Here is a 14,232-nt window from a genome sequence, read left to right on the forward strand (position 1 = left end):
CCACTTTTTGCAAACAAGATAGCCCCACATGCAAAAACTGTTCAGAAACCACACACACAAATGACAATAACGACTGCATACAGGAACCAAAATGTATCAAATGCAAAAACAATCATACTTCCATAGATCAAAAAATCCCCAGTCTTTTTTAAAGAACAGGAACTTGTAGCCATAAAAATCACCGAAAAAGTTTATCACAAAACCGCTCGTTCCATATATTATGCACGCCACAATCCCAGTCAAGTAACGTCATATTCACAGACTTTGAAAAACGCAACACCATTAGAAATCTCTACTAAACCAACAACAATAATCGAAACACATGAGAATAAATAAAGGATCACAAACTCTTCAGAAAAAATACTTAAAGATTGACAAAAAATTAAAAATACAACTATGCCAGCAAACCGGACGCTCGTAACACTTTTTGATCTCGACTCCGAAGTCCCCACAACATCAGCAAGAAACCATACACTTAGAAGCCAAACCAAAGAAAAATCCGCCCTATCCAAAACATTTAAAGCCAAAAATCAAAAATCCACCTCGTATAACCCATATACTATAAAGCAAGCACAAAAAATCTTTAATTCATTAATGTCTTTAAAAATATTGCAATGGAACATTAAGGGATACGCAAATAATTACAACCAAACTACTACTACTCATCAAAACACACTCTCCACATATTATATCGCTTCAAGAAACGCATAAACAACAGCTCTACAGTTTACCAACCCCTATAAATTATAACATACTGACAAACATTGCATCCAACAGATTTGGAAGAGTAGCTCTACTAATTTATAAATCAACTCAGCATACGCAATGCAACATCAATGAAGATGTAGAAGCAATAGCAGCCGAAATAAAATCCAAACAAAAAATTAAATTATATGCCATTTATATCTCACCAAACAAAGCTTTTTCACGCAATAACTTAAACAATGTTATAAACGCCAACAATGAATTAGTAAAGATAACAGGCGATTTTAATAGTTGGCACCAAAATTGGGGATCTCCGCAACCGAACTCAAGAGGAAAAACAATAGCCAAATTTATCGAACAATCGCAACTTACCCTCTTAAACGATAAATCACCAACTCAGTTTACTGCGCACAATACCTTCACCCACGTTGATCTTACCTTCTGCTCTCCGTCACTGACTCCACTCACTACCTGGAACACAATCGATGATCTTTACGGGAGCGACCACTTTCCAATCCTAATCAACCTCTTTCCCAAAAACCCCACCAGCAATCCAAGCAATCCCTTTTTTAAAATTAAAGAAACCAATTGGGAAAATTTTCAGAAATATACTCACAACTTTAACGAGTTATACCCCTGCTCAAACAACATGAACAAAGAAGCTGCACTAATCAACAAAATTCTTATATAAAGCGCACATCATACAATACCGCAAACACCCCTAAACATTCTCTTATCCCGAGTTCCCTGGTGGAACAAAAAACTATCAGACCTACACCAAGAAAAGAAAGGAAAATGGAGAGCACTAAAAAGACAAATAACACAGCAAACTATAATAGAATATCGGGGTGCTCCCCGATCTATCTTTCTAACAACGCATGATAGAATAATAGCCCAATTCAATCAGGGAGAGGACATGCCTCCCAAGATGCTACCGGTGTCGCGAGGCTGGCCACCTGGCCTCAAACTGCAGAAGCGCGACCGACCGGAGTGGGTGCTGCATAAGATGCGGGGAGAGGGGACACAAAGCCGCAAAGTGCCCTAACGAGCCGAAATGCTTCCTTTGCGTTGCTTCCGGGAAGAAGGAGACGAGGCACCAGGCAGGCAGCAAAAGATGCCCGTCCAGGAGCTCCAGTAGCAGTAGGAGTACCGCAGGCCTCCGTCTTGGGGCCTCTGCTCTGGAATACTATGTATAACGGAGTACTAAACCTCCCGCTATACGAAAACACCACCATAGTCGGCTTTGCCGACGACGTGGCGCTGGTGGTCGTAGCGAAGGAGCTGGCAGGGCAGAGTCAACGGCAAACAGCGCAATCCGAGCGGTTGAGTCCTGGTTGGCAGTCGCTGGACTAGAACTGGCCTCACACAAGACGGAAGCAGTGCTGATATCTAGCAGAAAGCACGTGGAAACGGGCGAGATTCGGGTTGGCGGCCTGCCAATTACTTCGCAGCGCGCGATAAGGTACCTGGGCGTCTACCTGGATACTCGCCTCAGCTATAGAGAACATTTGGATTACATCCACGGAAAGGCTAGCGAAGAGAGCCCTATCTAGAATCCTGCTGAACACCAGAGGCCCCAAGCAGTGCAAGAGGAAGTTGCTCACGAGTGTCGTCACTTCCCAATTCCTCTATGCAGCCCGTTCTGGGCGGAGGCCGTGAATGTAAAAAGCTACGTGAGGGGTACGGAAGGTACCTACCGCCTGTGCGCCCTGAGAGTAGCGTGCGCCTTCAGGACGGTTTCCGACGAAGCGGCCCTGGTCATTGCGGGGCTGGTGCCGATAGGCGAGCTGGTGCGAGAAGCTCAGGAAGCCCGTCTCTCACGCGAGCCGGACAACTCTTCGACAAGGCACCAGTTTTCTCGAAACATGACCTTATATTCTTGACTTATGACGTATGTATCTTTGACCCATAATGTTAACTCGTTCAGCTTTAGGGATTATAAAGGCATTAATGCTTTGGTTATCCAGAGCGAATATAGTATGTGTAACTGGTCTCCTATTTATCAATGTACAAGTGTTGAGTCTCAATTAAATGTCTTAAATATTAAATATGTATAACAAATGTGTACCTGTCAAAATAAAAGTTATTAAACCAAGGCAAAACCTGTGGTTTAATAATGAAATAAAGGAACTTATACATCAACGAGATATCGCGTACAGGAAATGGAAGCGGTATAAGACTGACCATTTTTGCACTGTGTATAAAAAATTAAGGTGCAGAGTTACAAAACTTATAAAGGTTGCCAAGGGCGAAATAGTCAAACTAAAATTTGAGAATGCCACCACGTCAAAAAAGACCTGGAATGAACTCAAAAAATTGGGAATCGGAAAGTGCAGGCAAACAAACAATAACTATATTGATGTAGAGAATCTCTGTCAATCGTTTACGCAAATCGATGTACCTGAAGCAACTCATAACCAGTACCTGAACAATATATCTAGCTGTGATAATAGTTTTAGCTTTATGTGCGTCGATCAATGTGATGCTTTAAATGGAATCCTCAAAGTTAAATCGAATGCTGAAGGTTTAGATAACGTCAGTCCCAAATTCTTAAAACTTATTACTCCGCTACTTCTTCCACATATAACATACATCTTCAATACTGCAATTACTACTTCGACTATGCCCACAACTTGGAAAAAGGCAAAGATTATTCCAGTTCAAAAACCAAATAAGGAATACAGACCCATTTCAATCCTTCCCTTTCTTGCTAAGGTGCATGAAAATTTAATGGCGCAGCAGATGTTGAGGTATCTCGAAGATAACTCCCTGCTGGCGCAAAAACAATCTGGGTTCAGGAAGAAAAGAAGCTGTATTAGTGCAATAACGGACATTGTCGAAGATATTCGGAAGCAACTAGACAATAATTGTGTGACGTTTTTAACTCTATTGGACCATAGCAAAGCATTTGACTCGGTAAACCACTCTATTCTCTGCTCTAAGTTAAAAAATTTCTTTAATTTCTCTGATACTGCAGCTCGATTTATTGAGTCATACCTAAGTGGAAGGTCACAGGCAGTTGTCTCTGGCACTCGCATGTCTAGCTGTAGATTGCTAACACGGGGAGTACCTCAGGGATCAGTACTTGATCCTTTGTTATTCTCTTTGTATGTTAATGATTTACCTAGTGTTCTGTCTGACTGTGAAGTACATATGTATGCGGATGATGTTCAAATTTATGTTAGTAGTCCTGTTAATCAGTTAAATATTTGTATAGCAATAATATGCTCAAGAAATTAAATGACTGGGCAACATGCAATGGATTAAGCATTAATCCGAAGAAATCCAAATGTTTAGTAATTTTTAAGAGACCACTTGATACTGGAAACCTTTAAAATCTGGTTATAAATAACAGCCCTATAAATTACACCACAAATGCTAATAACTTAGGGATGACTTTTGATAATACACTCTCTTGGAGCAAACATATCACTAAAGCCTCTGGTCGAACATATGGATTGTTGAGACAACTTGCATGTACTAAGACACTCCTTCCGCAACAGATAAAGACCTTAGTTGCAAAAACAATCCTTATTCCAACACTATTCTATGGAATAGAGGTGTTTGGACACTGTGACTCACGAGATTTCCATAATTTATCAGTAGCCCTTAATTCAATAACTAGATATGTGTTTAATCTTAGACGTCTTGACCATGTATTCAACTTGACAACTAAACTTCTTGACCTTGACTTGACTGCATGGAATAGCTATAGAACTCTTACTTACTTTCATAGAATTATAACTTCGAAAGAACCAATGTATTTGTATAATAAACTTGTGTTTGCAAATTCACTTAGAACGAATAACTTGATATGTCCCAGATACAAAACTTTATGCTCAAACCGTCAATTTTTTATAAACGCTATCCGTCAATGGAACAACCTACCACACTATTTTTAAACCATAAGGAGCGCAACTCAGTTTAACAAACTAATTAAAGAATATTTAAAACAATAAGCAAAAGACTATATTTATAATATTTATAGTTTTAATATAGATAAAAAAAAAAATAAAATAAAATAAAAAAAAAAAAATAAATAAAAAAATAAATAAATAAATAAATAAAAATTGTTCAGGTCAGGAGCTTTCGTTTCCCCCCCGCGCGACTCCGAAGCGCTCCTGCTTCCTCAAAGCTCCTCAGCGCGCTCTCACTCCTTAGCGCGCTCTCGCTCTCAGCTTGCGCTCTTGCGCAGCTTGCTCTCTCGCTCTTCCAGCGGAGGCTTTTGACTCTGGGCGATCGGCGGTTCTCTCACTCCAACTAGTACAATTAAATCCTATATTGAACTCCAATAAAGCGGACCAAGTCCACGATTTATATTCTGAAAATAACCACGCCCCCCCCGGCCTACTACTATTTCTCTTCGTTCGGTGGTGACTTTTCGCTATTTCTACGGTGTTTTCGGTGACTGCGGCGCGGGAGTGATTTATTTAATAATTCGTGTGCTGATCTGGAAACTGAAGGAAGAATTTCCCCCCCTCGAGCCGAACATTTTGGTCCTACGGAGCCGGAATTTTTGGATATTTGGATTTTTTCTGGATTTTTGGATTCCGGAGTTTTTTCAACCCCTTACCAGCAGTTCTCGGCGTTTCTCAGCATTTTCCAAGATAAGTACGAATTATTCCGTCGCCCCCTCACTGCCGGTCTTCAGCAGTAGTCCGAACAATTAATTTCGGTCACTCTGCTGCAAGATTAATTTCCGTGTCGACTCCAAGAGCGAGTTTTCCTGACAACGGCAGTTGAGGAATTTTCCATTTCCTATTTTCCATTCCATAAAATTGGCAAATTTTTTCAATCCGTCTCCGTTTTAAACGTCGCCATATTCTTTTTCGTCCGCTTTCCGCTACATATTGGCATTTATCCGTACATCAATGTACAAAACGGTTCCGACACAAAATTACAATTCATTACATACATATGTCCATACATATCGGCTTACTTTATTAAGCACGATAGAAAATAAAATTCCATAATAAAAAATTGCTAATAGTCAAAATACAGTCCGCTATCATCCAAATATATACATACATATTATTATATTATAAATCCAGAATATATTTTCTCCATATAATATATATATATTACACATTATATTTTCATCCTCATACACATATGTATGTACATACATTCCACATACATTTACATACAACATTTTTAAAAAAAGAAAAAAAAAACAACCAAGAAAATAAAACATAATAAATAAAGAATAAAATATTAAAACAAATTTTGTAAGCCAGTGTCCGTCTTTTTTCTGCATTTTATTGGCGCGCCTTACATACATAGTTCCGCTGCCGTCGCGACATCTGCATACTTACATACATACATAACTAAGAGCTTTATAGGGTCTTCCCACACAGCGTTAAAGCGCATTTAGCATCCGTTGAACAAATGCTCCATAAGGTTTTGCCGTTCCGAATTTTCCCAAATGGCCCGGCGTTAGTTCAGCATTAGATTTTAATGCTGAACTAACGCCGGTTTGTTTGGCGATAGTTAGGCGATAGTTTTTCGGTGCAACTCTGATTCTTCTTCTTAATTTGACCATTCACCACGAAAATGTAAACAAACTTGGCGAGGAACAAATGAGATATGGAATTTAAAACGTGGCGCCAAAGCTACAAGCATGCCCAAATATTTGTTGGCGTTTTTTCTGTATATTCTTGCCCCAATATGTCCCCAATTGTTACTATTTAATATAAACCGCCTATCTCTACCTTATTTTAAAGATTTTGGATGCCTATACCACCTATAGACACTCTTCGGGGAATTTGCTCTTTGTTAGAGAAAAATCATTAGAAAAACTAAAATTCCTTGTCATTTAATTCATTTAAATTTATTGCGGATAAATTCTAACGCAATCTGTGCCTTTTGCTGTTGTACAACAGCCAAAATAGTTGGTAAATGCTCCATTTCAAATTTGCAACTGCCAATTCGACAGCCTTTGTTTACGTTTTCATGAGCTCACAGCTGATCGATCAGCTGCTCGGATGCTAAATGCGCTTTAATGCTGTGTGGGAACACGAGTTTCACATTTGTGAAAAATCCCAAACGTTCCTCACAAATGCGCTGTGTGGGAAGACCGTATTACATTCTTTACAAAGAACATTGAATTGAGAAAAAAAGTGTCAGGTGTTCCGATCCCACCATTCCGATCGAATTATTTTTCCTTATAATTAATATTTTTATTAATTAATAATTAATCAATTAATTGCTCATTTAATAATTTTTAAAGTTTTGCACGCGATAAATATCCGCAATTGTCAAGGGTACTCCATATATATTTTCTTTGCATTTATTGGGTTATTATTAAATCCGAAAATAATAAACAACTGAGCAATTCCATTCCGCAATTATTTATAAATATAAATAAATTTCCATTCTCGTCGCATTTGCTCCAATTAATATTGGCTCCACTACAAATAAATTTCGATTCTCGTCGCATTTGCTCCAATTAATATTGGCTCCACTACAAATAAATTTCGATTCTCGTCGCATTTGCTCCAATTGATATTGGCTCCTCTACACATATTTTCGATTATCGTCGCTTCTACGTCAAGTAAATTTTTTCCAGTTTATTTACTTGCAATTCTGAGATTGGTTAATTCCACCATCCAACATCTACCATCCGAGTTCTACGGCATATTCCTGCCATCCATATTCGCTTCGTTTTGACCGTCTCACATTTCTACTCCGGCGATTTAGTATTGGGAGCAAATAATTCTACGATTTGAATTTTATTGGTTAATTCTGAGATTGATTAATTCTACCATCTACCATCTACCATCCTAGTTCTGCGGCATATTCTTGCCATCCATATTCGCTTCGTTTTTACCGTCTCACATTTCTATTTCGGCGATTTTAGTTGACGGTATTGACCACAACTAAGTCTAACATTTGAATTCTAGGGCATATTCCTGCCAATCCAATCCAAAAAAAAAAAAAATGTCGGAAGGACAAGAACCAATTCCGCAAGACGCGAGCCAGAAGAAGGAGGCAGCGCAGTTAGCGCCTTCAATAGATGGAAGTCAAAGGCGGGAACCGAGTCCGAGAAACACGGGCGCGGGACCGTCAAGTAATTTGAGATCCAAATCCAAGGGCACTTTAGACGGTATTTTGCTTGAGTTCATAGCAACCAGCGACCGTCTTGTCAAATTTGAAAGCCAGATATTTACGGCATCCTCTTCCGAGCCTAGTTTGTGTACCTTAAAGATCCGTCTGGATCAGACACAAGCCTTATGAAAAAAGGTTGAACGGGAGTATGATAGCCCTCGAGCATTCACAAATTTCCACGGAAAATTGGGACTGCCTTCTAATTTTTCTAATCTCCTCCAAGTTGCCGAAGGTCACTCTCTCGTTATGGGAGCAGTCCTTGACCAATAAGTCCGCGATCCCAGCCTGGGAAGAAATGAATTCCTTTCTCGAGGAGAGATATCGGGCGTTAGAAGCAATTGAGGATGTCCGACCCAATTCTTCCAGCACACAGCATTCAAGGGAGCCCAGAAGTGCACAACCAAGGAGGGTAAATACCTTCGAGACACAAGTCGGGCCACGCGCACGATTTTGTGATCTCTGCTCCAGAGAGCCTCATCCAGTTCGGCTTTGTCCGCGGTTTTTGCAGATGACTCAACCACAAAGAGCATCATACATTAAACAAAAGAGACTGTGCCTTAATTGCTTTGCAAGGGGACATAATCTTCGTGAATGCCCGAGCAGGCATAGTTGCTTCACATGCAGGGGACGGCATAATACGCTCTTGCACAAAGATACTCCGTCTAACGCTGTTACCACAGCGCCGGCTCACCCTCCAGAGCAGCCAATCTCAAACACGTCAGTTCATTTCGCCTCCAACCAACAAGGAGTACTTCTAGGTACGGCCATAGTTCATGTGTGCCACCGAGGAGAGAATTTTCCAGCACGTGCCCTGATAGATTCAGGCTCCGAAGGCACTTTCATTTCTGAGAGGCTTGCCAACCGGATTAAACTTCCATTTCAAGCCGTAACAACAAGAGTCACAGGGCTCAACCAAGCCAATTCCGGTGTCTCACAAAAAATGTGTCATTTCCAGATGGGCACTCCGGCCAAACCTATGCTCAAGATCGACACGACGGCGTTTGTGCTGCCGAACCTGGCCGGCAATCTTCCGACAAGCACAATTGACCGAAACATTCTTGATAGGCTGCCAAATATGCCATTGGCAGATCCGTCGTTTTTCCAGCCGTCTCAAATAGACCTTCTTCTAGGTGCGGATATTCTTCCGTCTGTCCTGCTATCGGGCTGGAGGCCAAACGTATGTGGGTCCTTATTAGCGCAAGAGACCATTTTCGGGTGGATTTTGACCGGCCCATTGTCTTCAACCACTAGTAGGGTTTCGTCTTTCACCACACAAATATCCATAGAGTCCGAAGCAACCATGGAAACACTTCTCACAAAATTTTGGGAGGTGGAGGACCTTCCATGCAGACTGGTAAAGGAGACGGACAAGTTGTGTGAAGACTTTTTCGTCCGAACAACTACCAGATCCTGCGACGGGAAATATATAGTATCCCTGCCCTTCAAAGATTCAGAGCACATTGACTTGGGGCATTCCAGGAGTTCCGCACTCGCACAGTTTCTGAGGAATGAGACGCGCTTGAAGAAGGAGCCCGCTCTCAAAGACACTTATGACTCAGTCATCCAAGAATATATCGATCTTGGACATATGAAGCCCGTGCCTCCGAATACCGACAAGATAAATTTCTATCTCCCCCATCATGCAGTATTTAAGCCCGAAAGTGCGACCACGAAAGTTCGCGTAGTTTTCAACGCATCCAGTCCTTCTTCCAATGGGAACAGCCTTAATGACATTCTGTATCCAGGGCCAGTACTGCAGTCCGATCTCACTCTTCAAATCCTGAAGTGGCGGACGTTTAAATTCGTTTTCAATGCCGACATCACCAAGATGTATCGGCAAATTCTCCTAAACCAAGAGCACACTCCGTTTCAGAGAATTCTCTTTCGAAATGGCCAAGGGGATATATCCGACTTCGAGCTTCAGACGGTCACGTTTGGAGTGAATTGTGCCCCTTTCCTGGCCCTACGAACACTGCAACAATTGTCCGACGATGTCAACGCCCAATACCCACGGGCGTCGCATATAATCTCAAATTATATGTATGTCGACGATGTGCTAGCAGGAGCCCATACAGAGGCTGAAGCTATTTTAGCCATTCGGGAGCTGCAAGCAGCTCTGGACTCAGCTGGATTCCCTCTCCGCAAGTGGACATCGAATGAACGTGCACTCCTTAAAGCACTTCCTAAAGAGCATCTACTTTCGACTGATTTTCTTGATCTCGAAGAGGTCAGCACCACTAAGACATTGGGAGTACGGTGGAACGCTACGACGGATGAGTTCTATTTTGTCCCAACAGAGGTCACCATTCAGGCAAACTATTCGAAACGCGACGTCTTATCCCAAATCGCGAAGTTGTTCGACCCAGCTGGGTGGCTCTCCCCATTTGTGGTTCAGGCCAAAATCCTGATGCAGGATATCTGGTATCGAATGGGATGAGTTTCTTCCTGCAGAACTACTACATCGCTGGCATGATTTCCTTCGGAGCTACAGTTTCCTCCACCAAGTTCGCATCCCGCGCTGGGTACATTTTCAACCGGGTGTACAAGTCCAAATCCATGGTTTCTGCGATGCCTCCCAAAAGGCTTATGGCGCAGCGATTTACGTTCGCATCCAGCGTGATGGAATCATTTCAGCAAATCTTCTAACGTCAAAGACCAAAGTCGCTCCGGTAAAAACTGTCTCGCTCCCGCGTCTAGAACTGTGTGGAGCCGTCCTTCTGGCAGACTTGTGGACTGCAATTCTGCCTCAGATTCCTTTCGGTCGTATAGAATCTTTTCTATGGACTGATTCCACTATTGTGCTGGCATGGTTGAACAAGCCACCATGTCAGTGGACGACCTTCGTCGCAAATAGAGTCACAAAAATCGCTCAAAACACTGATGCCAGCCAGTGGTCTCACGTGCGTTCCGAGCACAACCCAGCAGATCTAGCCAGTCGTGAAGTAGCGGCTGAAGAGTTAGCTACCAGTGAGCTATGGTGGCATGGGCCTTCATGGCTAACTCAGCCACAAGACTCCTGGCCTACACCTTATGAATCAGTTTCCGACATCGACATCGAGAAGCGACCCATACGTTGCCATTTAGCATGCCCGGAGCAGGACATGCTCGAGCGGTTCTCCAAGCTCGACAAGGCACTACGAGTTTTCGCCTATGTTCAGCGCTTCATCCAGCGCTCGCAAAAACGACCTATTCCAGGCGAGCTGCAGCTATCCAATACAGAGATTTCCACAGCTGAGCGACTCCTAATTTTCATAACACAGCGCAGATACTTTGCGCTTGAATATGCCTGCCTGAGCCAAAAGCGGCCAATTCCAGCATCCAGTTCTATTAAGAACATGAATCCCTTCCTTGATCCTCACGGCCTCATCAGGACGTGTGGTCGGGTAACGGCCTCCGAAGTCCTCCAATATGATGAACGACATCCGATCTTTCTTCCATACAACTGTCAGTTGGCGCGTCTCCTTGTATCCTTTACGCATCGCATCTCCTTGCACGGCGTTAATCAGCTAATGGTACGCCTGATCCGCTCAAAATTCTGGATACCAAGGGTCAAGAACTTAGTCAAGTCTGTAATTTTCTCCTGCAAAATATGTGTGATCCACAAAAAGAAGTTGCAGACCCAACTCATGGGCGAATTACCAAAAGAAAGAACGTCCTTTTCGCGGCCTTTTACGTACACGGGCATGGATTATGCCGGACCGTTTGATATAAAGAACTACACCGGGAGAGGCTGCCTGATTACCAAGGGCTATGTGCTGGTGTTTGTATGTTTCTCCACGAAGGCCATCCATTTAGAGCCTACTTCGGACCTCACAACAGAGAAATTTCTCGCAGCATTCGCCCGATTCGTTTCGCGGAGAGGGTGCCCTCGACAAGTTCAGTCGGACAATGGGAAGACCTTTGTTGGTGCAGCCGCAGTGCTGTCGCGTGAATTTCTGCAAGCTGTCAAGGAGTCCGTGACGAATGCTTATAGTCACCAGAAACTCCTGTGGCAATTCATACCACCAGGAGCCCCGCACATGGGAGGATTATGGGAAGCTGGAGTTAAAAGCTTCAAGACGCTGTTTTATAAATCCACAGCCACTCGAAAGTATACGTTCGAAGAACTTTCTACATTGCTGGCCAAGATTGAGGCCTGTCTTAATTCGCGTCCACTCGCCCCGATGTCCGAAGACCCCACAGACTTGTTGGCACTCACGCCAGGTCATTTTCTCGTAGGTGGACCCCTTCTCGCCACCGTCGAACCCGAAATTAAGGGTGCGTCCACTTCTATTATCAACCGGTGGCAGCACCTTAAGGCCCTTCATCAGCAATTCCGCCTGAGATGGAAGGAAGAGTACCTCAAGGAGCTCCACAAGCGAACAAAGTGGCAAGTCCCCACAAGAAATCTCGAGGTGGGCGAGATGGTTATAATCAAGGACGATAATCTGCCCTCCACTGAGTGGCGGCTCGGCAGGATTGACTCCGTGTTTCCCGGACCCGATGGTCATGTCCGAGTAGTGAATATTCGTACTGCTCGGGGAATCGTTAAGCGCCCTGTCGCAAAAGTCGTATTGCTTCCGGGGGCGACCTCCGAAAAATCTCAATAACTAGCCGTATCCTCACTCCGTAGTTTGCTTCTTTCGCTAGTTTTAAGTCATATTCTCGACTCCATACTAATTCTTTTTTTGTATCCTACTCCAGATTATAAACAATGTTCCCACGTCTACGTAGCGCCGTCGAAATGGAGAGCAGACGTACACGAGGTATAAATTCCTACCGTTGCCGAGTTTGCCACGGAGTCCACCCTCTACGGAAGTGCCGCAGATTCTTGCGGCTGAGCATCGAAAAGAGGCTCCGCGCGGTCCTCGCGAATCGCTATTGCGCCAACTGCTTGGCTCACGAGCATTCGGATGGAGCGTGCCGCCGTGGCGATCGGTGTAAGATCTGCAGCGGAGAGCACCACACACTGCTGCATATGCAGGAGCAGCCGCTGTATTTACGCCGTTCGCGTCAGTTGACGCCGCCCTCTCGTCGCGCTCGAGCTTTTCACCACCACGTTTCGGCCTCTCTTCACCACGCGGCGGCCTCTCCTCGGCGCTCTGCGGCCTCTCCTCAACGCTCTTCGGCGGCCTCTCCTCGGCATTCGTCGGCCTCTCCACGAACCGCGGCATTCGCCCCGCAGGGAGTTCCGACAGGGCCTTCACTGGCCACGTTGCTTCAGCGATACCGCGTGAACCTCCTCCCGACCGCGCTGGTGCGGATTGACACCGGGATGCGAGTGTTCGACACAGCGGCACTTATCGACCCATGCACGCCTATGAGCTGCATTGACACGTCGCTGGCGACTTCTTTGCGACTTTCAACGACAGCGGTGGGTGCTGAACAGATCTGCTCAGCCACCGTCGGCTCGAAAACGAACGCCCATGTCCGGCTCGACCTCGTTTTCAAAGTGGAGCCTCACGTGCGCGTCCGCACTCCGATCCGACAGTTGGATGAGACTGTGCGGGCCTATTTCAAGGACATCACCTTGGCTGATGAACGATTCTACCTTCCGGCTACGATCTCCGTCATCCTGGGTGCGGATGTGTACCCCAAAGTTATGCAGCCTGGGTACCTGAAAGTGCAGGATGGATTGCCGGTGGCCCAAAGCACCGTATTTGGATGGGTCCTGTCCGGGGCCTGTCACACGCCGATGTGAGGAGCAGACTTTATTGCAACCCATAGTGATTGCAAGGGGGGCGGAATGTTCAGGTCAGGAGCTTTCGTTTCCCCCCCGCGCGACTCCGAAGCGCTCCTGCTTCCTCAAAGCTCCTCAGCGCGCTCTCACTCCTTAGCGCGCTCTCGCTCTCAGCTTGCGCTCTTGCGCAGCTTGCTCTCTCGCTCTTCCAGCGGAGGCTTTTGACTCTGGGCGATCGGCGGTTCTCTCACTCCAACTAGTACAATTAATTCCTATATTGAACTCCAATAAAGCGGACCAAGTCCACGATTTATATTCTGAAAATAACCACGCCCCCCCCGGCCTACTACTATTTCTCTTCGTTCGGTGGTGACTTTTCGCTATTTCTACGGTGTTTTCGGTGACTGCGGCGCGGGAGTGATTTAATAATTCGTGTGCTGATCTGGAAACTGAAGGAAGAATTTCCCCCCCTCGAGCCGAACAAAAATAAATATAAAACAAAAAAATAAATTTAAAAAAAATAAAAATAATATAAAAAAAAAACAAGAAAGGAAGCTAACTTCGGCACGCCGAAGTTTGTATACCCTTGCAGATTGGTTTTGATGTTTATATTATAGATTTAAATGCTGAAAACACTCACAAAACAGAGTTTCATTACATTTTACCTATACTTATTATGTTTACAGTTTGACAGTTACAGTTTTACATTCACAGCTTTACATTTTCTCTACATTTGCCGATCGTTTATACGGCAGCTCTAT

The 14,232-nt window shown here is 44.0% G+C and overlaps 1 protein-coding gene across 1 annotated transcript; it reads left to right on the top strand.

Moving 5' to 3' along the window:
- The first annotated feature begins 1,621 nt into the window (after positions 1–1,621).
- On the top strand, positions 1,622–13,492 carry LOC121503234 (uncharacterized). The gene is made up of 7 exons (XM_041777464.2): positions 1,622–1,695; positions 1,943–2,167; positions 2,342–2,495; positions 8,768–10,233; positions 10,298–12,308; positions 12,526–12,557; positions 12,619–13,492. Exons 1-7 carry the CDS (start codon positions 1,622–1,624, stop codon positions 13,490–13,492), a joined length of 4,836 nt encoding a protein of 1,611 aa, XP_041633398.2.
- Positions 13,493–14,232: the final 740 nt, after the last annotated feature.

This window comes from Drosophila kikkawai, chromosome 2L (genome assembly GCF_030179895.1).
Source record: "Drosophila kikkawai strain 14028-0561.14 chromosome 2L, DkikHiC1v2, whole genome shotgun sequence".
NCBI lineage: Eukaryota > Metazoa > Arthropoda > Insecta > Diptera > Drosophilidae > Drosophila > Drosophila kikkawai.

Bases quoted from the DNA above. Each gene is read 5' to 3' on its own strand.
- LOC121503234 (XM_041777464.2), top strand. From the start codon at position 1,622: ATGCCTCCCAAGATGCTACCGGTGTCGCGAGGCTGGCCACCTGGCCTC. The intron at 2,496-8,767 runs GTGCGAGAAGCT...TGTCATTTCCAG, and splicing joins TGGTGCCGATAGGCGAGCTG to ATGGGCACTCCGGCCAAACC. The intron at 12,309-12,525 runs GTAGTGAATATT...ACGTCTACGTAG, and splicing joins GACCCGATGGTCATGTCCGA to CGCCGTCGAAATGGAGAGCA.